Here is a 27981-nt window from a genome sequence, read left to right as displayed (position 1 = left end):
ACAGGGCCCCTGGCAGTCCAGAGATACCTGTTTAAGGTTAAGAACTTCTGATCGAGTTCAGCCTCATCATTTTATCCCTGAGGAAACTGAGAGCCAGGGAGGGCTGTTACCCATGTCATGCAGCAGATTGGGCGACAGCACTGGCCCAAGAGCCTAAATCCTCCCACTGTACTCTTGCCTCTGGGCCAGGGGTTTTTTGGGAACCTTTTTTGTGTCTTGGTAGACCCCTTTGCAGAATGTTTTTAAAGGCACAAAATAAAGTATATAGGATTGCAGAGGAAACCAATTTTACTGAAATATAATTATCAAAATATATTTTTTTTAAAGTTCACAAATCCAAGTTAAGAACCCCTGCTCTAGTTCATGCCATTCCCTCTTAAAAAGTACTTTATGGGACAGCTAGGTGGCGTAGTGGATAAAGCACTGGCCCAGGATCCAGGAGGACCTGAGTTCAAATTCGGCCTCAGACACCTAACACAATCTAGCTGTGTGACCCTGGGCAAGTCACAACCCTCATTACCCCGCCCCCCCCCCCCAAAATACTTTAATTAGAGTTCCATAGGAAGCCCAGACAAAGTCAGCAGTTGTGAAGGTAACATTAGGATTTATTAGGTACTTTTTAGAAAGGCAATGATGTGAAATGGTGAAGCAGAGTCTCCACACAGATCCTCTTCTGAGTTCTGCTCTTGGTTTGGAAATGCCGTTTTCTTGATATTTGGGTTCAGAGTAACAAATGAATATCTGTGGTCTATGATCCAGGTTAAAAAAGAGAGAATAGAATTTGAAATGATTGTGGCAGTTCGGGACAGCATTAATAGCAAATGGTGATCAATACAGTATAAGTTCATCCATGGAGGAAAAATAGACCATATCAGTACAAGATAGGAAAGTAGCATGCAAGTGGAGCCAGGGACAGTCTAGGCAATCTCCTAGTGGTCTCCAAGCTGCGCATTGAGTGGTGTCGAGAGATTGCTAAGGAGACAGGCCTGATGCCAGGACAGGCCTGATGCCAGGATGGGCTCAGCAGCATATCCCAGGCAGAGGTAGTGAGTGGCACGCCGTCACTGCTGCCACACCTCCCTCATCTCTTGCTTTTTCTCCCTTTCCTCTCTGTGCGTCAGGTCTGTCGATCACACTCCCCTCCTCCTGCCCTATCTCCCCAGGTGGTGGTGTGGCATGGAGGGCCTTGAGCTCAGGCGCTTCTCAAAGGCTGTGTCCTGAGAGAGTACAAATCTGGCACTTCCTCCCAAGATGAAGGGAATGTTGAGTCCAGCATTGGACTGGGTGTTTGCCACCTGAAGACTTGGGAGAAGGCTCCCTGGCAGAAGGTTAGGCACTAGAGGGATGAACTTGGCCCTTTGCAAAGATTGTCCACTAAGGTGTACACTGATTGTGACCCCAGCCACGTGAAATCACGGATCTTTTAAGTGTGAGATTACAAACAGTTTGGGCAAAAGAGGATACTATGTCTGACCTTGTATGTAGAAATGGTGGCATCATCCTCTCATGCTAGTTACCATTGCTTAGACCTTTAGTCTTCATTCACTTCTAGGTACCTCTAGGGGAAATTGGGAAAAACCTACAACAGTGATTAAAGGTTTGGAAAGTGAGATCTATGAGGAAAAAGAAAGGGAAAACTGAGGTAGTTTTAGTGAGAAGGCTGTGGGGCTACTTAATAGTATTTGGACATGAGAAGGATCGCTAAATTTTCTTCATTTGCACTAAGAAGAAAATAAGAAAAATGGGCATAAAACTATCACTTGAGAGATCTCTGGGTTGATATAAGGAAGAATTTCAGAGAGGGATGATGTTATGGAATCATCTTCTGGAAAATTTTCAAAAGAAAATAACATTTTTTCCCATTTGTCTGAGATGGTTTCCTCGTGGTCCACATGACTTCTCAGAGTTCTTTCTGTCACTGAACAGAGCTGATGCAGGTTGGGCAGAGGGAGAGCAGAAGGTGACCTGCCCCAGGGGGAGAGAGTAGGGAGAGCCCCAGGGGACTCAGCATAGGAGCTCCTCAGAGAGAGGCAGCTCTCAAGGAGATGTCAGTGGGCAGGGGGAGGGGAGTTGGGACTTCTGCTCTGGGCTTGTCTTAGAGCCCATGCAGCACGCTACTGGAGAAAGCACTTTGATTGGGCTGGCAGGGCCACTTACTGTTTCACCTTGGACAAGTCATTGTACTTCTCTGAGCTTCTGCAAAATAGACTACCTGTACCTCTTGCCCCCCTTGTTTGCTATGAGATTGAAATGTAAAATGCTTTGCAGATGATAAAGTACTGTATAAATATCGATGACTGAAAGGCAGAAAAAATAAAACAGTTTTAGTTTGAAAATAAGTGTGGCAGTAAGTGAAGGGAAGAAAGAGGACAGAGAAATGGGGGAGGTGGAGGGAGAGAGAGAAGGAAAAGGATGGGGAGAGAGGGAAAGGGAGAGGGGAGGAGAGGGAAGAAGGGGAGGTAGGGGGAGAGAGGAGAACACAAAATATCCGGGACTCTTGCCTAATTACTGAGAAGATGTGAAATGTGGGAGGTGTTGAAGACAAATTGAGAGTTAGGAGGTTGGAATGAGGGGCAGCCCAAGCTCTGTGGCTTTCTCGCCTGCCTTCCAGGAAAGCCTGGAAGCAGTTTTGTGAGCGCTCTCTGAATTAGTGTGTGAGAGCCTCACCTGCAGGTTCCCTTCTTTGAATGAGGTTCCAAATGAACTGAGATAAAAAAATGTCCTGACTGTCCAAGGCGAGGCACCTTCCCAGCCTTAGAATCTGGGAAAGCTTCTGATGACACTGCAGAGGAGTTGAGGTTTCCTTTTCCTTCTCTTCCACTCTGAACAATTTTGTGGGCGTCTTCACTTAGAAACCAAAAAGATTACAAAGCTAATCAAAGTTGGGAAGCCTGATGCTTTTTATCAGGACTCCGGCCTGGTGAGGGGCAGGGCCCCACCCGTTAGTCACTGTCTGAGTCACACCAGGGTGCAATCCTGCTGTTGTTTGTGTGATCGATTGGTCTCTTCAAACTCCCATGCAAATGAGATCGAGCATCTCCTGAGGTCACTTCTCTCGAAGGTCATTGAAATCAGTGAAATGATTGTCCTGAAAGTGGGCGTCTTTTTTGAGGTGCCAGACGACACCACTGCCCTCTCTGAGACTTGGGGGAGAAATTGAGAAAGGCATCTGAGCTAGCTCAGAGCAGAGGGAGACTAGCCTGAGACAATCATGTATAGCTGATGTACCTGAAGACTGGGTGAATTGTGGTAACTAGCATAGTCCGTCTCCCCTGTGGCTGTTGTGATGAGGTGGCCATGTTAGACTTTATCCAGGCTCGGGCACTTAGGCAGTAACAGGTCCAGGTCTCCCCCCACCTACCCCATTGATTTGTCAATGCCAGTTTGCAGTGGCCAAGCACAACCACATTGACTGAGCAAAGATAAATCTCCTTTTCACCCCAGGTCTCAAATGTGCACATTTACTTTTCTTTTGTTTGAATAATGTTTTCAGTTGACAAGTGACGTGGGGGTGGTGAAGGGGGAGGGGTTTTTTTGAACGTTAAAAGAAAATGTGGCCCTTTGGCCTGGTGCTTGTTTGGAACTCCAGCCCGACTTGGGGAACGTTGATGGATCGATTACAATTCCCACTCCAAAGAAGAGCCTTCCTCAGACCCAGCTTCGAAGTCAAACCGTCCCACGTGACACTTCTGTCATGTCGTTCTCTGCTGGCTCTCTCCTGCCTTTCAACACGCAGACACATGGCTCTGAAACTCACCCAATGTGGCTGCTTTTCAAGAAGAGTGAACTCTGCTGTTCTTGTAATGAGAAGTGCTGAGCCCCCTCCCCACTTCTGACCAGAGAGCGTGCTGCACAGTGTCAGGATTTAAAATGAAACCTTTGTTATAGCCCTTGGGGGAAAATGGATCCAAGCCAGGTCCAAACATATCACTCTTGGCCATTCCAAACCTACAAAGAGTTTAACTCTTAGAGCAAACAACTTTTTTTTCCCCAAATTGGGCAAATGAAATGGCATGTGGGGGGGGGGATACCTGTACGGTATGTTTCATGCCAATGTAAATGAAAACGGTCCAGCAGAGGAGTTGGAATGTAAACTGTAACTTAGCCATAGCTATGGCATGACTATCAGGCACCAGAGGGTCAGCAGTGGCATCCTGTGCACTCTTTAAAAAAGGAAAAACAAAGTCGGTTGGGTGGCTAGGGAGCCAAGGACTTTGGGAGTGCTTATGTTGTGTCATGATTCTGAAGACGCCTGACAATTCACGGCCTAAGGCCTGTGCTGCTGCTGAAGCCAGAGTTGCTTTACTTCAGGCCCTGAAACTGTTGTATATCTTTTGAGAAGGACACCCCTCCTTGTGGCTTCCCAGAAGCTCTTCACTAATCCAGTTTGCATCCCCCATGTACCACAAGCAGTTTGTTTGTTTAGTTGGAGGGGGGAGGGAGATAAAGGGCACATTTGCTGACCGCGACCATTCATCGTGGCCCTGAGGCCCCTGTGCCTGGTTTCTCTCTCAGGCACTAAGGCTGAACATGCCTCATATGCTGAGGGCTTCATCTGTGGTTTGTTCCCCTTGCCAAAGGAGCTTCAGGCATCCACCACTGTTTGGAATCTAGTGGCCACACTTGGCAGGCATTGGGTTGAATGACCTCTGTTTAGGAGCCCTGGGTCACTGGCTGGATAGCTGCCTCCCTCCGTTACTGGCCCTGCCTGTGTTGGGAGTGGCACTTGGCCAGGGCATTGTATTTCCACTGGGCTGAAAACATGGAGCCCCGGCTGGAGCTAGGATGGGTATTGGGGAGGAGGCAGGAGGACAGGAATAAGCCAGGGGGTCTTTGGCTGTCGTGGGCCTTTCAGAAGCTGATGTCATTTGGGGCTCTTAGGTAGAGCAGGCAGGAATAGAGTATGGAAAAACCTAAGAAGAACAGCTGACCTGTACCAGGTTTACTGAAGTTGCTTCTGAAGATTTCAGGAGTCCTTTAATAGGCAAAACTGTCCATCCCAGAGAGGATGGGGTTGTAAGTGCAGCCTAGGAATTGGTTACAAGTTTGTTCCCCTCTTTGTGTGCCCTAGGGATAAACTGCTACTTTGACACCAGCTTATATCCAGTTACTGCCATAGACTGGAAAACAAATTAGTTATTAAGCTTTGGTCTATGAACACTTTAACCAAGAACTGAGTTACTCCCATAGGGGAATCTCGGACAGTTCATGCTTCTCCCCTTAACTTGGGATGCTGGCGCCCCAGGGCATGCTCACTGATTGATCTCTGGGGTCAGGTGGCGATTTCTGCTGTCTTTGGCCTTCCTTGGGCCCTCTGAATAAAGTAGTGTATTAATGTCATTCACATTCTCCTCAGAAGCCTTTCCTCTGTGATTTCCTACACAGTGCTCTGCTGAAGAATGGGTTTGCAGAGCAGGGAAACTCTTATCCACAACCATAGAGTAGGAAGAGATTTGCAAAGCAAAGGAGGAAACTTCTCAAAGTTGAGCTGTCTGCTCTTGCTGGGAAAGCCTGTGGTCCCCATCAGGTCACTCATTGGCTCTCTGTGTGTGCAGGATGGAGACGTTCCCTGCGGTGGCTGAAAAGGTCCTGAAGGAGTTCCAGGTGTTGCTGCAGCACAGCCCCTCTCCCATTGGAAGTACCCGCATGCTGCAGCTGATGACCATCAACATGTTTGCTGTGCACAACTCCCAGCTGAAAGGTAAGGAGCCAGGCAGATGGTGTCACCCAGGCCTGCCCCTATTCGCGTGTATACACCTAGCACCCCTTTATGTGTCGCACACATCATCTAGGTCACACACATGTACAGACTCTTTCACGTCACGTGTGTGCACATGCATGCACTCTCCCTGAGTCTACCTATTATTATATATCACTTTACTTAAGATTTTCCAAGGCTTCCTTGGGTGGGATGAGTGGAAGCAGCCATGGGCACAGAGCCTCCTTTGCAAACCCCAAATGCTGTTGCACATCTGGCTTTGCTGAAAGCAGCAGCGAGGACTCTTGTCGGCTTTAGTCCCAGAACCCCTCCCCTGGGAGAGGTCATTGCTGAGATGCTTCATTGCAGAGACCATATACTTGGCAGTAATTGGGACTAGCTGTTTTCTGGCCCCATGTACCTTGTTTGTTCAGTATGGAAAAGTCCAGCTCCCTATGGGATATCCCCTATGGGAATCTGCCAGGGGGCGGGGACACAGGATTGATGAGCATTGGCGATTCAAAACCTGGAAGTAAAAAACCGATCAGGCCTGGAGTACAAGCCTGTAGATGATTGGAGCATTCTGATTTGGAGTACTCTGTGAGCTCCAGGGGCCCTCCCTCAGCCCAGCCCTGGCAGACAGGATTGCTTATGCTCTGAGCACTGTCATCACCAGAGCACACTTCCAGAATCCCCCCCCCCCCCCAAATAGGTGCAGATGGTGTGCTTGATTTTGGTGCATATGTGCAGGACGGGGGCTGGGGGGGCGGGGTTACTTTGTGTGCCTGAAAAGGAAATCGAGTCCCAGTTGCCCCAGGAGCTTGGTGTGTGTTTGGGCCAAGGTTGGGAAGGTGATTGTCTGAAATGCCTCCAAGTGAGAGCTTCTGAGAGACTCGGGTGTCCAGCACAGTTGGTGTCTCTGGGGCCCTCAGTGCTGCAGGAGGGCATTTTGGTTCCTGTTTGTTCTCAGGGGCTTCTGTCCCTATTTGTCTGTGGTGGGGGCCTTTCCCCTTCAGCCAGTGCATGTGCCATACTTTCCAGTGCCATTGGCATCCTTGGGGGGGGGGGCCCAGCAACATCCTCAGCCAGGCTGCCTGGGTTTTCAATCATGGCTGAGTCCCTGGGGTGATTTCCCCATCTCATTTCTGCCTGCTACAGTACTTAGAATTCCCAGCAGAAGGCTAGAACCCCTGGCTTGGGTGACTTCTTGAACTGGGCTAATTATTCCTGAGTTGGCTGTTTGTTTGAAGCAGTGCTGAGGAAACATGGAGGGCTGCAGGGTTCCAGTGGTTTCCAGGAAAGAGGAAATGAAGTTTACAAAGTATTGCCTTGGAGATGTTATAGAGTCTAGATGGGGGGGCAGGGGGTGAAGACTGGTTCTTTCCCAGCGACCTGCCTCGTTCTGTTTCAAATTGGCCGCGTACTCGGCTTCAGGAACCTGAGGAGCTGCTGGTTCTGACATCCTCCTTTGGCTCTTTTCTCGTCCTCCCACTCTGTAATAACTGGTGCTCAGGAGCTGCTGCCACCTTCCTAGGGAAGGACATCTGGTCAGTGACTTGAGGCCTTTACAAATGTAGGTCTGAGCCAGCTTGTGCTATGAGAGAGAGAATCCTTCAGACTCAGGCAGGGCAGGACATCAGTGGATTCCTTTCTTTTAATCACTGTTAAATAAGAAGGAAACAGGAGGAAAGGAGGGGCAGTGGCGAGGCAGTGGGACCATGGAAGAGCTCACGGCTCCTCTGTTTGTGGTCAGGCTTCAGCCACAGCCACAGGGTCCTGCCAAGAAGCCAATGAAAAAGTCCGTGTTTGGCACCTTCACCTTGGTTTTACTGTCACCCCATTAGGCAGCTGTAAAGAAAGGGAGCACAGACAGAGGCCCTGGTACGATTTGGGGAAGCTCAGCAAAGGCCAAACGGCAGAAACGGCACCTCCACAGTGATGGACATGCTGCTGCCGGCTCCTGGGCGTGCAGCTGAGGCAGGTCCAGGCCCTGCTGTGTGGGCTGCCATCAGGAGAGGGCCGAGGGGAGGACCCGGCAGGGTCAGTCGGTGGGAAGAGACACTTTTCCATTTCCCAGCCCATGAGTCATCTTCTCTGAGCCCCTGTGTTGTGCTTGCACGGACAGTGGCAAGAGGGGGTGTTGTGGTTGAGTAGCATCTGTGTGGTGGGTGTGGAGAGGAGGGGATTTGGGGAAAGAAGGCTGAACTCCATTATTAATCAGCAGCAGTCTGAATCACATTTTTATGAGTAAGGAAGTGATAAATCGCCCTGCTCAAGGCATCCTTACTGCCCGGCCTGGCCCAGTGCTGTCCTAGCTGTGACACAGCCAGCCAGGAAGTGCACAGGATGGCAGTGGGTTGTCTCCCAGGTGTTCAGGATCCGTGTTTATTTGGCCTCCATTGCAAGCTGCAGAACATCTGTGCCATCCGTTCTCTCTCTGTTCCTTTTTGGGTTGTCCTTCTGCATGAATGTTTATATGGATTGGCTCCTCATCTCCTTGGGGAAGGGAGAATTCCGTTCTGAGCTCTGAAAAAGAAGGACATTCCCTGTAGAAATGAGGAGCTTGGTGTGGCCCAGGTCTGTTCAGAGGCACGGCCCTAGCCATAGGAAAGGGTCAGCAACTGCTGAGATCGTTTTGGTTTTGAGGAAAGGGAAGGGAAGTTCCCATGTAGAAATAGCATATTAACTGATGCCTGAAATTCTACCTTTAGGAATTCATTTCTTTGTCTTAATAATTTGCCTCTTCCCTACCATCTCCTTTTTAGAAATTCCTATTATTTTGGGAGGGAAAACACATGAAATCACTGACATCTTTGTGTGTTTGAGTCTATCAGACGCCTTCTGCCCTAGTAGAGCCAGGGCAGTGTGAGGGGAGGTGCTGCTGGAAGCGGGGTACGGAGAGCAAGGAAGGCGAAGGCTAGGAAGGCAGCCTTCCATTCTACCCAGAGCCAGTGTTGCTCATGGACATGACCCGTTCTGGGCAATGTTAATGTGGACTTTTCTCCCTGGTGGGAAATAAGTTGAGGTAGGTCTGCATTTATTAAGGTGGATTTTCACTATTTCTTTCCTATGGTGAACTTACCATTTCTGGGTTTTTGTATGTTTTCCTTCCCATTTTCTTGTCTGTTCAGCTGAAAATCCCATATTATGTTGGGGCCTCATGGAAGTGGAATCCTCATAGTCTGCTTGGAGGTGTCAGGAAGGTGCTGTCAGAGATAGGAGCCTGGGAGTGGGCTGAGGGGACCCCCAAAAAAGAAATAAGGCAAAGAACAGCAAATTCTGGCAAAGGAAGATACTGCTTACTGTGCCTGGCGTTCTGGGCTATGCAGTAGCCAGTGGTGGCTTCATGGAGAAGGTGGTTTCCAAAGTGATGTCATGATTGGAGACCTCAGAGCTTGAGGCAGCCCAGAGGGAAGAAAATGGTCCTTTCCCACATCGTCCCATTTAACACTTCAGTGGCCGTCTGGTTGTGGAGCCGGAGCTGCTGATCTGAACCACAAGCTCTCTAAGAATTTTAAGTTTTTCAAAATTCTATAATTTAAGGAAATAAAACTGGTTTCTTGAAGAGAAATAATTGAAGCAGCATTTGTGGGAGGGCATCTCCCAAACCCCCCTGCATTTCCATCTGTGCCCAATTTACTCCAATCTGGCCTTGCTGGGGTATTTTTTTCTTTCGCCTTAAAAAAAAATAATTTGTTTTATAATTCCTGGAATCAAAACCATCTCAGGCGCACACTGTTTTATTTTACTGTATTATTGGATTATACTTCCTATAAATCACTGGATGTTATTCATAGGCCACCACCAGAATAACTTCCCTTCCCTGGGTTCTAGCCCCCTCCCCATGTCTTTCTCCTTCCCCACCAGCTAACAACCAGAGCAGTCCTGAATTTCAGCCCTCACCCAAAGATCCTGGGGGGCAGCAGAGGGCATCCAATATGCTGCTCAACTGTTGGGGGTGCTCCCTGCGGCAGCATTTGGGGATGAGGCCCAGACAGGGCTGGGGCCACACCTGGAGCCCAGTGTGACTTTTGTCAAAGTCTGTTCAGAGCTCTCTCGGCAGGGGGTAGAGGAGGGATGCTACACGTCCTTCTTCAATGACAAGGAGTGCCCTGGTTGCCCATACGAGATGAAAAGAACTCAGCCCAGAGGCTTGGTCCTTAGGGTAGAGTCTTGACATGTGAGCAAGAAGAAACCCTATACCTTATGCCACTAATAGGAGAAAGAACAATGTAGATAAATACAGTCATCACACAAAGACCCTGGTGCCCTTTTAGAGATCCTTAGAGGAAGCACCGTTGCTTTGGCATTAAAGGCAAGTGCATTTTCATTCATTTCCTCCAACATAATGTATGAGGTTCCTAATCCTGAGTGTCTCAGACCACTTGTACAGGAAATCCACCTTTCACAAGGGTAAACCCAGGGTTAGGGTTGAACTCCCATGCCCTCTCTGCCTCTCCCCCTTGTCCCCTTCCCATACCTCTCTGTGGAGGTAGCAGCCCCTTGGTCTCAAAGATCCCCAGCTACCATTCTGCCAGTTCTCTCTGGCTGTAGTCCTGTCTGCCCTTGGAGTCTCTTGCTGAAGAGCCAGCCTGATCCAGGAAGCTCGTGGAAGAAATGGGTTCAGAGCTCAATGTGGTGTTCACTAGGCTTTGGAAGGCAGCCCCGAAGGGGTTCCATCTTTGTTTTTTGTTGTGTTTTTTTTTTGTGTGGGGGGTAATGAGGGTTAAGTGACTTGCCCAGGGTCACACAACTAGTAAGTGTCACGTGTCATAGGTTGGATTTAAACTCAGGTCTTCCTGAATCCAAGGGGTTCCCTTTTTAAGCTTTATTCTGTATCCTAAGGGCCAACCATAATGATTAATGGGCTGTTGGATGTCTTCATCTCACCATGGCAGGCTCTGCTAGCTCAGCTGGGGAGAAGTAAGTCTATCAGAGGATCTCTTGATCCCCCAGGGCTTAGAGTTCCAGAGGTCTTTACCTGTAGGAATGAAAAAATTTGTTCGAGGGGCTAGGGGTGGGAGGGTAAAGAAGAACAGTTGCTGTGGACAGCCAAAACACCAAGAGATTCTGTTTACCCAACAAAATTCAACCTGCTGTCAGGTTAGCTGAAAGGAGTGATTTCTGACCCTCTTAGCCTGAGGTGAGGGGGGTATAGGCAGCTGCCCTGAAATCGTAGTGAAGGTTCTTCCAATGCCTCCTCAGTTCCCCCCGGTTGATGTAGATGAGGTAAGTCTCTCAGTAAGGTTTTCTGGCCTGGGGTACACCTTTGTTTGGAGGTAGTGCCTCAGTTTCTGGGCAGTGAAGAGGACAGCAGGTGCTTTGCTCCTGCCCCATCTTCTCTGTGCTCTTTTCTGGATTCTCAGGATCAGGGGAGTCCCCAGGGCAGGGCAGGTAGAGTTCACATTAGGCTTCTGTCAGGTACTGAAAAAAAGGGAAATAGATATAGTCTTGGGGAAACAAATAATAGTCGGAAATGCTGCCATGTCAGTCTGTAAACTTGTGAAATTATGATCCTAGGAAAATTCTGAGATTAATTAGAAGACATTTTCTAGCCCACTCCCATCCCCTCACCCCATACACCCACCATTGCTCACACTCCTTCCCTCCTGCTCCTAAAGGGGTCTTAGCTCTTTGTCTAGCACATGCCTTCTCACGTTCACTAAATAGCGTTCAAAGCTGCATTTTGGGCATGGAATATAGAGAGGTTGCTGAAAGTCTTGCAGCCTTCACAGAGGTTTGAGACCTTCCCATCTCTATCCATACAGAAAGACAGAAGCACTTCCTTGGGTTCAATCGTTTGGACCACTGGAAACAGAAGGGACTTGGATTTTTAAATCTTTAACTCTCTGCTAGTAGGGTAGCTCACCTGAGTCTGAGGAGGTGCCTGGAGAAGAAAGGAAGTAGAGAAATTGATGTGGGGGTGATGAGGATTCTTGATACTCTGGTTGGAGCCCTGTGTGAGAAGAGGGGCATTCTTTGGGTGAATCCACGGCTTCAGGATTTGTACTGGTAGAAGTGAGCCAAGTCTTGCTTCCTAAAATGAAGTACTGCTTTTGTCCTGGGGATGGGAAAAGGGTCCAGGTGCCCCCTTAGTTTTGTGTGTTTGAAGAGTCTCTCATTCAGCTTTGGGCAGTGATCACTGATGGAATTGGTTTTCTTTTTGTAGATTTCCCAGAGAGGTGCTCCATTTACCAAGTGCTTGCTAAGAAAAATGAATTGGGTGGGGAAGGGTTGAATGAAGGTCAGTAGGAGTCATTTGTGTGCCCAAAATGAAAGAAATCATTAGGAATCTGAAGAAGAACCTGACCTGGTTTAGGACGTGGCACTAATAAAGCAGGTAGGTTACCTTTGGCCATTAGGACCCTGCTCTGTGCTCTTGTTCCTGATGTTAATAGTGTTTAGAGTGCTATTTGATTTGTTTATCTTCCTCAGTTTCCTGTTTAGAAGGCAGGTTGTCACATATCTGGGGTTTATTTACTGTAAATGGAGTTACTTTTTTTGGTTTCTTGCTCTCATCTCATTACTTGAAGCCAGAAAATGCCCATGTGATTATCCCTCACCCTAAGTGCCAGCAGCAGATGCCGCATTTGACATGCTACAGGGAACTTCCAACTGCTGGGCAGGTTTCTGAAATCCAGACACGTGCTGTTCACACTTTGGCTTCTGAAACAGGGATCAGCAGGCAGAGGGGAGAAGGAGGTCTACAGTGCATGCCTAGGGCTTAAGATTCCAGCTGGCATCACCAGGGCAGGTTACGTCATTGTGCAGTGGTGATGGGCCAAACCTAGTGGGGGCTTCTGTGAGGCACATCAGTGACGCCATCCTGCCCACTTTGTAGAGCCTCTCTGCTAGCTCCTTCAAGAGAGAAAGTGATGCCCGGACCTCATTTCAGGGCAGTGAATGGGAGGGAAATCACTGTGTTTTAAGATGTAATTTCCAATCCAGCCTCCACAGTCCTGAGGACCCAAGTTTGGACTAGTTTAGCAAGGTTTATAATACATTCTCCAAGGTTCCATGTTGGAAGAGAAATCCTTCTTTGTGCACAGTCAGCCAAAATATTTCTCCTGGGGGTGGAAATTCCTTCTGCACATTGTGGAGAGACTCAGAACCCCTCCAGACAGGTGGGCTCTAGGGTGAATGCTGGCTCTGTGGCATTGGGGAAGTTTGAGTAACAAGTAGTGAAAGAAAAATTGGGGGCATCCATCAATTATATGTCCCTTGGGAACATTCGTGGATAAAATTGCTCTAGAAATATTTCTACTTTTGGGGCAGCTAGGTGGCACAGTGGATAAAGCACTGGCCCTAGATTCAGGAGGACCTGAGTTCAAATCTGGCCTCAGACACTTGACGCTTACTAGCTATGTGACCCTGGACAAGTCACTTAACCCTCATTGTCCTGGGGTGGGGTGGGGGGGAAGAAATATTTCTACTTTTATCTGTTTTAAAATTAATCTTTTGTTAAAATTAATTTGTTAAAAAGTTAAATTTAAATATAATTGCATCATGGTATTTATTTATGATAATGGAATTCAATTAGCTTTGTTACCTTGTTATATATAAAAAAATACTTGAAAGTTTTACCTGATAGTCTATATAGTAAACTGTTTAGACTTTTGGGGGCGATGTGGGGAGTGGACTTCCTGAACTGTTATTTCTTTGGTCAGAGGAACTCTTGGTAAAGAAACTATCCATCAGTGCAGATTGTCTACTCTTCTCCCAATTCATTGTCTTAGGGTTAGTTTCCAGGGACAGTGAGAAGTCTTAACCTCTTTTGTTCTCCTAAATCTTAATTTCTTTTGACTTTGGTGTCCTTTCTTCATTCCTCAAAATAGCCCCTCTTTTTCCACTCTATCCTCTTTTGTTCCTATGTTAAGGTAGCCTTCTCATCCTCAGATTCTTTGAAAAAACACTTAAATCTTAGTGTTTGGTTTCTAGCTGCTGCTGGTGAATGTGGGGCACATTCTGGGTATCCTTGTTATATCGTTATAGGGCACATCTTATTTGAATCCATGTGAAATACCCCCAAAGTGATCTGTTTTTGCACTTGACTGAGCAATGTGGGGCTCTCCTTCACCTCTTTTGGGGGGGGGGCAAGGAGGGTTAAGTGACTTGCCCAGGGTCACACAGCTAGTTAAGTGTCTGAGGCCGGATTTGAACTCAGGTCCTCCTGAATCTAGGGCCAGTGCTTTATCCACTGTGCCACCTAGCTGCCCCCTCTTCTTCACCTTTAACAAAGCTGATGTAAGTCATTGTTGGTCAGGAGGAAAGTGTTCCTCTTACCCAGGAAGGAAACCCTCTGATTTCAGGCTACCATGAGCAAGGGATGTTAAAGTGAGTGTATGTGTGAGTGAGGATTTTGTTTGTCCTCGACAGGAAGGCTCTTGGTCTGAGGTCGTCTTTGGCCGTCTCTTAGTTTTCTTGTCATAATTGGCTGTTGTTAGTTAACTGATAGATTTCTTTAAAGCAAGAGTGCTTTTCTGAGACCTACTCCATTTGCTGTGAAGCCCGGATAATAACTACTTCAGAGGAAGTCCGTGGCTACACACTCTGCCTGATGTTGAGTGCTTGGAGGTAGACATTTTCTCCTCATCCATTTTGACTAATGAGAATGTGTTTCCCCGGGAGACGTGTGGAGGGTGTGTCCTCATTGGCATTTCTATTGTGTACACCTTGGAGTTGTTCTTTGAACCTCCCCAGACTCCGAAGCCTGAGCTCTGACCTAGAGTTCAGATTGCAGCAGCTATCTCTTTACCTTCCAGTTTTAGGGAAATGAGCCCAGGTGTAAGGAGGGAATGGAAAGAACTTTCTTCTCCCCAACGTGGAAAGTAAGATTGTAACCTCCCTAACCCTTTGGAAATTGTCTCTTGGGACAAGATCTATCTTCCTGGGCAGTTTACTTTACCACCAGGATTGGACCAGACTGCCCTTCCTTCCTTTTAGGAGGGGGTTGTCTATTCCCTCCCATTATGGACTCACATTTCAGCAGGGTGCTCTTTTTAGCTGAAGGGATCCCCTTCTTCTTTCTTGGGTAGGGAGCTGGCTTTCCCAGCCCATTCCCAAGAAAGCTGCTTGTCTGATAGTTTAGCAATGCAAGCCAGACTCAGTTCATCTGGAAAATGAAATGTTACACATATATTAATTACCTCAGGTAGACTGTCAATGCTCTGTACAGGGTAGGATATGTCTTATAGAACCTTCAACAGAACAGTGTTGGGCACAGAATTGCTTTCAGTAAATACATATTTTGTTTTTTAATCCCTTCAAACCTGACCAGGGTTTAAGAAAATAAGAAAACTCTGGGGGCAAAAAGAAGTTGAAAATTAAGAATATTAATTAAAATGTAAAACATGTCGTGTTCTTGACAATATATTTTAGGGTTCCTTTTGCTTGTTTCCTTTAGCTGTATTACTTAATTTTTCAGACTGGTAAACATTTTCGTGGGTTGGGAGATCTTTCCAAATAAAAAAATGTTATTACTATTACTATTAACTAAGGCTACATTATGGTTAAAGTCAGTAGAATTCTATTGAAATACCAGTGCTATATCAAAATGCTTTTTAGAAGGCATTTGAAATCTCCAACATAATTTTCCCTTGGACACTTCCTGTGTGATTCTTAGTTCCAAACTTTTGGGGTTTCTCTCTGAGGAGAACAGAAAGCCAAGTTTTTATAGACACTCCTATTTGTTAACTAATATCCCTGGTATGGGAGCTTCCTTCCAGGGAAGCCTGGGACAACTCACTTGGCCACCGTGGCACAGAATGCAAGAGCTATGACCCCATTGGGGGCCCCTAAAGGCAGAGAGGGTCCTGTTGGGGTGGGGGTAGAAACTGCCTCCACATGTGTGTGCTATTTCTTTAAAAGAGAGCAAAGCGGAAGTGATGCCGTGGGGAACATCTGCAGTGGGGGCTAAGCAGAGGGGAGAGGGAGACGCGCTGCAGCTGGTGCGAGGCCCTGGCAGGCCGTGGAGCGGCTGTCTGTTGGGGTTTACTTCTGTCTGCATTGAAACATGGCCTGGGAGGGGGCTGGTGGCCCGCCGCCAGCCCCTCAAGCCTGCCCTGCTCTTTCCTCTCTCCTCCTCGCCCCCTCCCCGGGCTCTAAAGTCACATTTCCAGGCCAGACAGAGAATTAATCTCTGGGCACTTCACATTGCTGGCAGCCCAAAGCAGGATGTGGGATCTTTTTTTCTCTCTTTCTCTCTCTCTCTGCGTCTTGGCTGACTTTTTTACCTCTCGAAGAATTTGGAAGGCCGTGAGATTCCCCCCGTCCCCCCCAGCACTGGGGAGTTTTTCAGCACGCCGATCACCCTGCTGCGGCTTCACCCTAATAGACTTCATATGTTGACGCAGTTGACATCAGTATCAAACTATTTTACATGTGATCTGGTGTATTTCCTGAGGAAATCTGCAAGATATTTATTAAGAACTAATAAAATAAACCTCTCCATGAGTTTTTAGGTAGTTTTCAATTTTTCATGTCTCTCTCGTTTCCTCTTATCAATGAGTTGCTATTTTCTCCTTCCACTCTGACCATTGCAAAAGGAAACAAAAATAAATGTTTTAAACTGTTCTAAAGGGACAGAGAGAATAGTCCTACCATGCTGGATCAGCCGGGCCGGGCTATATTTTTAGTGCCACATAACAAACACTGTAGAGACTAAAAATATCCTGTTGTAGTGGATCCTTTTTATAGGTCTGTGTGTGTGTGTGTGTGTGTGTGTGTGTGTTTATAATGTTGTACAAGCCCGCACAAGTGCCTTTGTGCATCGGCAGCCGTTCTTCCTCTCACAGCTGGCCTCCATTAGTCCTTGAAAATTAATGTAATCCTAGTTAAGAAAAAAATTAATTACTCTACCAGAACTGCATTTTATTCAAAGCTCGTGTTAGCTCCCTGGCTGGCAGCTTAGAATAGAGAGGCTCCAGGGACCCACGAGGCTGTGGCTTTGGTACCACGGCATCCGCTGCCATGTTTTTGCTGCTCAGGGCGTTCCCCAGCTCTTCAGTGAGGGTTAAACATGTGGTACACAGATAGCAGCCTCTGCTTCTCTGCTTCTTGGCCCTCTTCCTCACCTCTGGGCTGCCCCAGGCTCTTGGGCCCTCCCTGGGGCAAGCGTCTGGCCACAGGGTTAGGTTAGCTCACCTCTTACAAGCACATGCCATTCTTACCAGGTTTCTCTGTAAGGAAAATCCTTTGTTGCTGGTAATTTTTTGTGTATTGGGGGATAAGAACTTAGATTTGCTTAGGGGAAAGCTGCTCTTGTTGCCTGAGCTTTATACTTGTGGGTTTCCATCTGTGACCTTCCTTTAGTGATGCCTTCCCTTTTAAAGGAGCAGGCCAGAGCTGACTGTTAGTGAGTGCCCAGGGGCGATGAGCAGCACCCCCCAGAGCAGAGGGCCTCCTGGAGCAGTGAGTAACATTCTCAGCTCTACAGTCAGTGTTCTGGGATGAGGTGGAGGGCACAGCCCAGAGGTCCCTGCTGTCTGCCTCACGTTATTGATGCTTTGCTCTTGCGTAACTGTTTGCTATTTCTCCTCCCCGTTCCCCCCCACCCCCACCCCCTTCAGTAGAGGGAGAGAAGGGGGCTGTTTGTTTCCTTGCCTCTTGGAGTCTCCAGGCTCTCTGCTGAGAGGCCAGGCAGGATCCATCTGTCTTGGACAGCAGTTCCCTTTTTTTTTTTTTTTTTTTTGCTAGGCCAGGGTGTGGGCAGCACAGGCCCAAGTAACTCGTGATAAGCTTCCCAAGTTCCATGTGGTCAAGGAGAGTCCCAGTGCTGCTCAGGCTAGCCAGGTGCCATTGGCAAGCCTGGGATCAGTGTTGGTGCCCATTGTCGTTTATCTAGGCAAAGGCACCCACTCTACAGCCTTGCCCTTGGGCCTTGTTTCTGGACCCTTCTCTGGAGGGTGCTCTAGAGCCATCTCTGCCCCTATTCTGAGCCCTCGGCTTCCTGTATCTCAGCCCTAAGCAGGGTAGTTCAGCGAAAGCAGTAATTAGGTCTTGTAAAAATTTATTTTATTAGCGAAGAGTGTTGGTGGGTAATTGGCTATAATTCTAACACAGCCAGTTTGGAGATTAATAAAATTTTTAAAAAGAACAGTTTTTACCAGAGGCAGCGGGGCTGTTATTTCTAGGCCTTGGCTGGGCCGAAATCAGAACAGCATGGGACCAGCGGCTGGCTACCCTTGTGGGCGGACACAGGCCCTCGTTCCTCATTGTTGTTACAGCCTGTGCAGTGCCCGTCCTTGAGGGTGCTCTACGTTGGCACAGGAAGAAAGGAAACCTTGTTTTCCAAGAACTCTGCTCTCTCTCTCAGCTCGATAAGCATTTAAAAATAAAAGCTGCACAATTGAAATTGGCAGTGCATCTTCATTCTTTTGTCTCTCTGTTTATTTTTTCCCCTCATCCCTCAACATGTGTGCTCCAGCCCTGGTTCTTACGCCCTCAAGAATGATGGCCTGGAACTCAGCACACTTGCACCAAGCTCAGCATGCCCTCCACATGACTGTTGGGAGTCTCCTGAAGCTACAGCCATTATCTCTGTCTACCTAGGGAATCAGGCCCTCACATCTCCACCCCCTCCCACTCCCCACCTCTCTCCCCCTTGGCTACTGGAGGGGGCCTCCTGGCTACTTCTCTCAAGTCAGGTGGCTTGCCACCTTCTCCAGAATCCTAAGTTTGGGCGCACTCTCTTATTTGGTTGTTTTCCTTTTCCTGTGACTTCATTTGATTTTGGAAGACCTCAAAAAGAAAGGTGCATTGGTCATAGCTTGATGTGCTTCATTTCTAGTCAGGAAAAGGTGTAGCTCTCCAGGCAGAACGAGGGCAGTGGAAAGTTTCAGTAGGATGTGTGCAATTGCCCAGGTACTAGAAACAGCATTCACAAATCCTCTCTGCAACTCGATCATTCTGGATTTAGCAACCAAACTGCCCCAGAATGCCATGGGCATAGGTTCCCCTGAAGTGTCGCATAAACAACTCCTAGCAAAATTGACTTTGTTGTTGTTGTGGTGTTGTTTCAGTTCTGTCCAACTCTCAGTGCCCCATTTGGGATTCTCTTAGCAAAGGCACTGGAATGGTTTGCCATTTCCTTCTCCAGCTCATTTGGCAGATGAGGGAACTGAGGCAAACAGGATTAAATGACTTGCCCAAGATCACACAGCTAGTGTGGGAGGCCAGATTTGAACTCATGAAGATAAGTCTTCCTGATTCCAACCTCAATGCCCTATCCACTGGCCTGCACAGTATTAAATTGAGTGGAGGAAAGAACAGCTGAAGCCAGAAGGTCCGAGGAACAGCTGCCTCTCTGACTCCCACCCTCTTCTGTTGCAGTTCTTGTCCCTTGTCACTGCTCATGGTGACTCGTAGTTGGTGAATGTGATTTCAGCTGAATAGTCCCAATTGATCCCTGCAGTCAGTCAGTGCCTGAGAGAACTAACCAGAGTGTTATTCCAGGTTAATAGTCCTTGTTTTTGCTTGGCTGGCTGAGCTGGAACCTGGTATAACTGTTTCCCAAAGAATATTTTTGGTTTGAAAACTTAAGGTCAGCAGTTCGCAAGAGTGAAGCTTGCAGCCAACTCTGTGGTTTGCCTTGTGCCACTGGCCCAGCAGCACTACAGTCCTGATCAATTGATCGGCAACAGAACGAAACCACGAATGGCAACTGCCCGGTGAAGCGCCATCTTGTCCGTCCTTCGACCCAGCCTGGCATTCTACTCACATCCTCTTTCTCTCTGCTTTTCTGTCTCACTCTGGGCTGGGCATTGGCCCCCTTTTTTGTTCAATCTTTTTCCATCTCTCTGTCTCTCTTCATAACAGTTTTTTAATAATGTTTTAGTTAGTTCCAGCCTTTTCCTTGAATGGATCCCATTGGAAAACGCATTTGAAAGGAAACAGTTAGACACTTCCCTTCCTTTGAAACTCTGTTGGCACCTTTTCCAGGGCAGTAAACCGTACAACATGTATTTTCAAAGTTTCCAAACGCAGACATGCTGGCGTTAAATTTATGAAAAAATATTTTATTCGCTTGTATAGTAACTGAGGCTCAGAGATGATGGTCAGAGTTGAAACCTGTGCTCGATTTTGGAATTACAACAGGTTTTTTAATTGCTGCAGGAAATTTAGCAGCCCTGGCTCTTGGAAAGCCTGTGACACCATCTACCTTGGCCTTTCTCTACAGATGGGACAGCAAAAATTGTAATAGGAGCTCTGGGAATATCCCAGCTACACCCAAGGGAAAAAAAAGGACTTACCATGAGTCATCATGATTCCTTCTGTTAGACATATGGAGAGGCAGGTAAATTCCTTCTTGTTCTCTCAAATGATTCCTGTTTCTGTGTGGTTTGTGACTTATCTTGGGGTGCTCTGGCAAGGATTCTCTTCATAGCTATGTGTCTGCTTTCACTAGGAATGTGCAGTATCCATGGGACCATTACTGCCTCTAAATGACACCAAGCTTGCTTTGTGGTCTGATGGAAAAGCATGTTGGAATTAGGTCTGTTTAATGATCTGGAAATTTGATTGGGGTTTCCATTTGATCCAGAAGGACAGTGGTTACCACCCCCTCTTACCTTTCCCCCCTCCATAGGATCCCTGGGAACCCTTTTGAAGGATGCTATTTACCAGTGGGTTTCTTCCAGATTTCTGGAGCAGCTAACTAACTGTTGACTTTGGTTAATGGGATAGCATTTTAGCCTCTTCTTAGGATGCAAAGACAATCTCAAGGCTCTTCTGCCACCATCAACAGCCAGAAACTGTGATCCTAGCATCCTAGGCCACTCGAGGATAGGGAGTGGGAGTGCTATGTTGTCCTTGTGATTTCTTTTGACTCATATCATTCACCAACTTGAATAAAATAATATAATTGTACCATGAGGAAACAATAAATTTGAGGAATTGAAAAACATAGGAAGACGCATGTGACCTAGTGCAAGAGTGAAGTCAACAGAACCGGGTGAACAGTGGCACACGCTAACAGAAAATCCTACAAGTCAGTCACATTTCAACTGACTGCAGTGATCAGCTGGATCTGTAGAACACATGAAGACATATGCCTTGTTCTCAGGGAGGCTTCAGTGAATCCAGAGGGCTGAATTTGCAGCCTGTCAGGGTCATTTGGTTGGTCAGTTTGGCCTTATTTTCTCTTGGTACAAGAGAAAGTTTCAGTGGCGGGAGGGGAACCATCAAGAAACTGCAAGAGTATGAAAACCTGAAGGCCCCAATAAAACTTAAAATTAAAAGTAAAATGAGGCATTACAAATCACACTTTTCTGAATTTTTCACATCAATCATTTTTAACACCCCAATAATATTCTGATATGTTCTTATAGACAGTGTCTATTTGGCTTCCATTCCTTTACTGTCACAAAAAGAGCTGCTATGCGTATTTTGGTATATGTAGGACCTGTCTCTCTCTTTGACCTCTTTAGGGCATATGCCTAATATGACCTCTGGGTCATATGGGATAGACATTTTAGATATCCAGAGTGGTTACATTAATTGACAATTCCAACAACAGTGAATTAGTGTGCCTTTTCTCAGCAGATCCAACATTGATTTTTTTTTTTTTTTAGTCAATCAGGGTTAAGTAACTTGCCCAAGGTCATACAGCTAGTAAGTGTCAAGTGGCTGGATTTGAACTCAGGTCCTCCTGACTCCAGGGCCAGTGCTCTATCTACTGCACTACCTATCTGCCCCCTGCCCAACATTGAATTTTAATATTTTTGCCAGTTTTCTGGGTGAAGCCTTAACACTGAAAGTTTTTGTGAAGCTTCATTTGCTCCTTATTGCTACAAGGTTAAAGTATCTACTCTTTTGGCATTTAAAGACTTTTAAATTAATTAATTTTTTTTTAGTGAGGCAATTAGGGTTAAATGACTTGCCCAGGGTCACACAGCTAGTAAGTATTAAGTGTCTGAGGCCGGATTTGAACTCAGGTACTCCTGACTCTAGGGCCGGTGCTCTATCCACTGTGCCACCTAGCTGCCCCCATTTAAAGACTTTTACAACCTAGCTTCAGCCTATCTTTTTTTTTGGGGGGGGGGCAGGGCAATGAGGGTTGAGTGACTTGTCCAGGGTCACACAGCTAGTAAGTGTCAAGTGTCTGAGACTGGATTTGAACTCGGGTCCTCCTGAATCCAAGGCCAGTGCTTTATCCATTGCTCCACCTAGCTGCCCTCCCCCAGCCTATCTTTTTTTTTTTCATATAAATATTTTATTTTCCAGTTACATTTAGAGATACTTTTCAACATTTGTTTTTATAAGATTTCTAGTTTCAAATTTTTCTCCCTCCCCTCTTTCCTCCCTCCCCAAGACAGCAAGTAATCTGATATAGGTTATATATGTACAATCACATTAAACATATTTCTGCATTAGTCATGTAATGAGAGAAGAATCAGAGCAAAAAGGAAAACCCAGCCTATTTTTTAAAAAAAATTTAAGGTAGGGATTCTGTATGTAAGCCATCTTCATCACTAGGACAGGATAAAAGATGAGCATACTTTTCATTGTTTCATACTTTTCGGAAAGAATTTTAGGTCCCATCTAATTTTCTGATCCATATGTAGAGAAAGTGATGATATTTGTGGCTGCTATGAACCACAGTGCTTGAGTATCAGTCTAAGTTTTCTTTACTTAACCTCATAACTGGATGGGAGCAAATTGAAGATTGACATGACTTAGTTCCGGTGTGGAGGTAGAAGTAGGGGATGAAGCTGGGCTTGTCCCGATGCTGCTGAGACTTCAGGTAGACATTTAGGTTACTTCTTCCCATGCCAGGGAGCTGGACAGAGTGGGTGAGCATGTTTAAAGTGGAGGCTTGGCCCTTGTCAGCAAGGGTGCTTCAGGAGAGCTGCTGCCAGCTTCTGGAACATGGCCTAACCTGCTCCAGCTCACCCTTGTGTCCATCTCCAGCATCCATTGAGCTTCCCTTCAGCCACAACCTAAATCTCCGGTGTGGCTGCCCCTCACGTGCTCTCATCCCAGTGAGGCTGCCCAGCGAGGATAGCTCAGCTCTCCGCTACTTGCTTTCGCATCCGCTGGCTCCCCGTGTGGAATGCTTTCCTTCCTCACCTTACCCTCTTCCTGTCTGAGCTCCCTTCAGGCCAATACTTTGGTCCCTCTTCCTACACGAGGCCTTCTCTGTTTCTTCAAGTTGTTGGTATTCACTCCCCACCCCAGTTCTATTGTTAGTTCACCCCTACCCTCAGTGAGTTGAAGCTTCTTGAAGTCAGGGATATTCTTGCTTTTGTCTCTATATTCCCAGTGCCTAGTGTAGTGTCTGCAATGAGGACAATGCTACAGAATTAAATTCATCAAATCGAATCGAATTGAATTTGAATCATGTTTCTTCTCCAAATTGAATTTTGTTGTCAGATCACATCTAAAGTATCCATAAAAACTGACTAATACTAGAAGGACCAGAATGGAAAAGTATCTTGCGGGCTAAGCTGTTTCAATTAATGTACTACATTTTAATTTTTATCCATAAGCAAATAAAATAGATAGTGGGATGGAGATAGTTATTTCAAAGTTAAATTATAATATTTTTGCATCAGTTATGTGTCTAGTCCTGCTAATGCTAAAGGAAATCTCTAATTGATCATTATTTCTTTAAAAAAAATCATTATTTCTTAAAATTTATCTTATTGGGGGGGGGTGTTTTGTGAGGCAATGAGGGTTAAGTGACTTGCCCAGGATCACACAGCTAGTAAGTGTCAAGTGTCTGAGGCTGGATTTGAACTCCGGTTCTCCTGAATCCAGGGCCAGTGTGCCACCTAGCTGCCCCTATCATTTATTTTTTACATTTTAAAAAAATGTTGAGTTTTGAATTTTCTCTGTCCCACCCATTACAAAGGCAACAATGTGATATCAGTTATACATGTTAAATTATGCAAAACGTATTTCCATATTGTTGTTGTTTGTCCTTCGTCTCGAAGAATACTATGACATAGTGATGATGTCATGACTTGCAGTGAATTGGATTTAAGTGAGGCAGGGTTGTGCAGTGTCACCAGCCTCACTCTCTCCTCCAGAGGCATCTGGGTCCAGTAGCAAGATATAGATCAGGACAACTGGAAATGGGCCCCAGATGTTTAAGGCAAATGGGGTTAAGTGACTCATCCAGGGTCACACAGTTAGTAAATGTCTGAGGTGAGAGTTGAACCTGGGTCCTTCCAACTTCAGGGCCAGTGCTCTATCCACTCTGCCGCCCAGCTAGCCAGGTTGCAAAAGAAAAATAAGTGAAAAAATTATGCTTCAGTCTTCATCAGTTTACTCTCTGGCGGTGGATAACATTTTTCATCTTAAGTCCTTTGGAATTGTCTTGGATCATTCTATTAATCAGAATAGCAAAGTTATTCACAGTTGATCATTGTACGATATTGCTGTTACTGTGTACGGTGTTCTCCTGGTTCTTTTCACTTCACCTTGAATGAGTTCATATAAGTCTTCCCAGGTTTTTCTTGAAACCATTCTGCTCATCATTTCTTATAGCACCATAGTATTCCATCACAATCATAGACCACAACTTGTTCAGCCATTCCCTATTTGATGAGCATCCCCTCAATTTCCAATTATTTGCCACCACAAAAAGAGCTGCTATAAATATTTGTATGTGTATTTCCTTTCCTGTTTTCTTTCACTTCTTTGAGATACAGACCTAGTAGTGGTATTGGTGGGTCAAAGAATATGTCCAGTTTTATAGCCCTTTGGGCATAGTTCCAAATTTCTCTCCAGAATGATTGAGTCAGTTCACAACTCCACCAACACTGAATTCATGTCCCAATTTTTCCACATCCCTTCCAACATTTTGTCATTTTCCTTTTCTGTCATATTAGCTAATCTGATAAGTATGTAGTGGTACCTCAGAGTTGTTTTGATTTGCATTTCTCTAACCAATGATTTAGAGTATTTTTTCTTATGATTATCGATAATTTTGATTTCTTCAGAAAACTGCCTGTTCATACTTGAGAAATGAGGCCTTGTGCAAATAAATAAAACTTTGTGTCTAAAAATTAAAAAAAAAATACTTGGATAAAGGTATTGGTGAAATATTTGTCAAATGTGCAATAAATAAGAGTCAGCAAGTCCCTATTGGGCCCCTACTCCATGCCAGGCTCAGTGTTGGACTGTGGGCATGCAAGGACATAAATGCCCTCCTTGAGCTGACAGTCAGTTGAAGGAGATGACATGTGTACATAAAAGTATATTCAAAATATGTTGAAAAAATAAGATAGTTTTGTGAGGGCAGTGTCAGGAAAGGCCTAATATAGGTGATGGCATTGGAGCTGAGCTTTGGAGGAAACTAGGAACTAAGGGGCAGAGGGAAGGGGCACAGCCAGTGCAGAGACAGTGAGCTCAATTGGAGCTGAACTGCTGTGTGAGGCAGAGTAGCAGGTGGGCCACATAAAGGGGAGCCTGGAAAGGTAGGCCTGAGCCACGTCATGAAAGACTTTAAATGCCCTTTGATCTTGGGGCATTTAGCAGTCACCTGAGCTCTTTGAGCAGAGGAGAAAGTAACATGGCCCTAACTCCCACACCGCCCCCTTAGTGCCTTAGAGAAGGCAGATGGGATCTTGTGTGTGAGGAGCAATGAAAAGGCCAGTTTGGCATGACCAAAGAATTAGGGGGGAGGGCCTAAAATAGCATGATACCTTGTATAACAAGTCTGGAAAGCTGGGTCAGAGCTAGGTTGTGAAGGGCTTTAAATGCCAAGAGGATGTGTTTGAATGTGATCCTGGAGGTAATAGGGAGCAAAGGAGTGATAGAGTAGGAGCAACACGGTCAGCCCTGTGTGGACAGGAGAGAGACCATTATAGAAATTCTTGCAATAGGCCTGGGGCTTGTGAATGGAAAGGACACATGACAGAAATATTGTGGACCTGAAATGGAGAAAGTTTGTCCGCTTATGGCATATGTGTGGTGCAGAGATGACACCAACAGAGTTAGGGAGATGAGATCTCCAGGTTCAGCTGACCAAGTTCTATGTGAGTAGATGGGATAAAGCAACACCCCTTGCCTGAAAAAATACTGCTATAATCTTAGGCTCCTTTACCAGAGTGAGGGAAGTGCTACACCATGCCCAGGTCAGACCTCATATGGGAGGTGAAGCTTTGTTTTGGGACCTGCAGTGTTGGAGGAATATTGACAAGACAGAGTGCGATCATTCTGGGGTAGTGAGGGTTAAGTGACTTGCCCAGGGTCACACAGTTAGTAAGTGTCTGAGGCCGGATTTGAACTCAGGTCCTCCTGACTCCAGGTCTGGGGCTTTATCCACTGCACCACCTCGCTGCCCCCAAGAGAGAACATTCTTGATCTGCTATATATTGGAGTAGAGAGCCTTTTGGTTTACCTTTCTACATGAATTCTTTGATCTTGGAAGGCGATGCAGGATTGCAGAAGCCTTAAATGACAGGCAGGGGACTTTGTGTTTTGGTAGGGCATTAACAGTTTTTGAGAGGAGTGGCACACCCAGAGTCATCTGTAAGGAAGATAAGTTTGGTAGTGGTCCAGAGGAGACTTTGAATGAGGTGGAGTAAAAAGAGGTAGGAAGACCTGCTAAGAGGCTATTGTGATAATGCCTTTGAGCAGTTTTGAGGATGGAAGTGAGAAGAGAGAGGAAAGAGACATTAGCCTAGAGAGGCTAACATTTCTTCTAGTCTTTGAGTATAAAGTTATAGATTCCTGCAAAATAGCAACTGCATTATGCATTCAGGGCATCCCCATTTAGCTCTGGTTTTTGCAGCCTGTAACTAATGCAGGTCCCCTCTAGGTCCTCTGGTACCCTATCTAATATTAGATGAAGTAGCAACCCTCATAATAATATTGGTGCCCTCTGCCCACCTCTGGCACTCTTTTTTGTAGATGAGTATTTGGTCATGGATACAAGGAGTCTGATTTCAGGCCATTATAAAGAAAAACTTCTTGATAATTAGAACTGTTTGAAAAATGAGATGGGATGCTTCCTGGACTAACAAGCACCCTATCACTTGAAATCTGGAAGTAGAAGCTGGATGCCTACTCTCTAGCCCCTCACCTCATAGTGATACGGTGGATTGCTGATGGGTCTGGATCAGACTAGGTAACTTTTTTTTTTTGGTGGGCAATGAGCATTAAGTGACTTGCCCAGGGTCACACAGCTAGTAAGTGTTAAGTGTCTGAGGCCGGATTTGAACTCAGGTCCTCCTGACTCCAGGGCCAGTGCTCTATCCACTGCGTCACCTAGCTGTCTCCCCCCCCCCCCATTCAGGTTTTGAGAGATGAGCATTTCTTAAATGAAATTCCGCTTTGAAAGGGTGTTAGAAAGGGCATGCAAATCAAATTTATTTGTCCTATTGGCTTATATTTATTATAATTTCAGAAATGTTTGATTCATTTCCATAAACATTTACTCAGTAGTGCTTTGTAACTGGTACCCCCTTAACTTTGTTCCCTCATAGCTTCTACTTCTTGACTTTTCTGTCAAGCCATCGGTTATTTGTAAATAGTCGTGGCAGTGCTCATTCTATAGAAGAGAATGTCAGCCTTGTGGCGTGTTCTCTCTCCAGTGCCTAGCCTGGTCCCTGATGCATAGCGTAATGAATGTTTGTTGACAGTACTCAGTGCTGTCATTATAATGATCAAATTTGACCCCATAGCAGAGGAGAGAAAAGTCAGCTCCCTCCCTTTTTTGCGGAAGTGGGGGATTTGGGGTATGGATTATTTCATACCCTGCCAGACTCAGTTGATGACTTGAACTGCTTTTTTTCTCCCTATTTTTTTTCATTACAAGAGATGGCTCTTGAGGGAAAAGATGCATTTGGAAATGGTTGGTTTTTGTTGAATTGAATACTTATTCTACAAAATAACATATTTTCCAGTTCTTTTCTACATCTTAAATATTGTCCTTTTAATTATTAGTTTAATAAAAGTTAACAAACCTAACCATTTCAATATACAAAAAAGGAGGAGGAGGAGGACTGTTTAACTGAAAACTTCTATTATATACAGTTTAGTTTTTCTCTCCAATACATATAGCTTGTTTTGTATATAGACAACTCTCCTTATTCCCCTCCCCAAAGGAAAAGAGCCCTCCTTTGTAATGAATAAATATAATCATGAAAAATAAATTCACACATTGCCTGTGTCTGCATATGTCACATTCTTTGTGTATGGGATATACCTCCCATCCATCTACCTTTGTGCCAAGAGGTAGAAAGCATGAGGTTTCACTAGTGTTTTGGAATTATAATTGGTCATGTATTGATCGTAGGTGATTCAGTTATCTTACTTCATAAAGTTGTAGTCAT

General features: G+C 45.8%; 1 protein-coding gene across 1 annotated transcript in view; it reads left to right on the top strand.

Annotated features, from left to right (window-relative positions):
* SMG6 (SMG6 nonsense mediated mRNA decay factor) overlaps nt 1–27981 on the top strand; it is a 179535-nt gene that overhangs the window by 47894 nt on the left and 103660 nt on the right. Inside the window, exon 10 of the mRNA XM_044003043.1 lies at nt 5556–5701. Coding sequence (XP_043858978.1) covers nt 5556–5701 — 146 coding nt within the window. The remainder of the gene's footprint in view (nt 1–5555; nt 5702–27981) is intronic.

This window comes from Dromiciops gliroides, chromosome 4 (genome assembly GCF_019393635.1).
Source record: "Dromiciops gliroides isolate mDroGli1 chromosome 4, mDroGli1.pri, whole genome shotgun sequence".
Taxonomy (NCBI): domain Eukaryota; kingdom Metazoa; phylum Chordata; class Mammalia; order Microbiotheria; family Microbiotheriidae; genus Dromiciops; species Dromiciops gliroides.
Note: the sequence above shows the minus strand (reverse complement) of the source record. Positions and strands in the feature narration are given on the sequence as shown.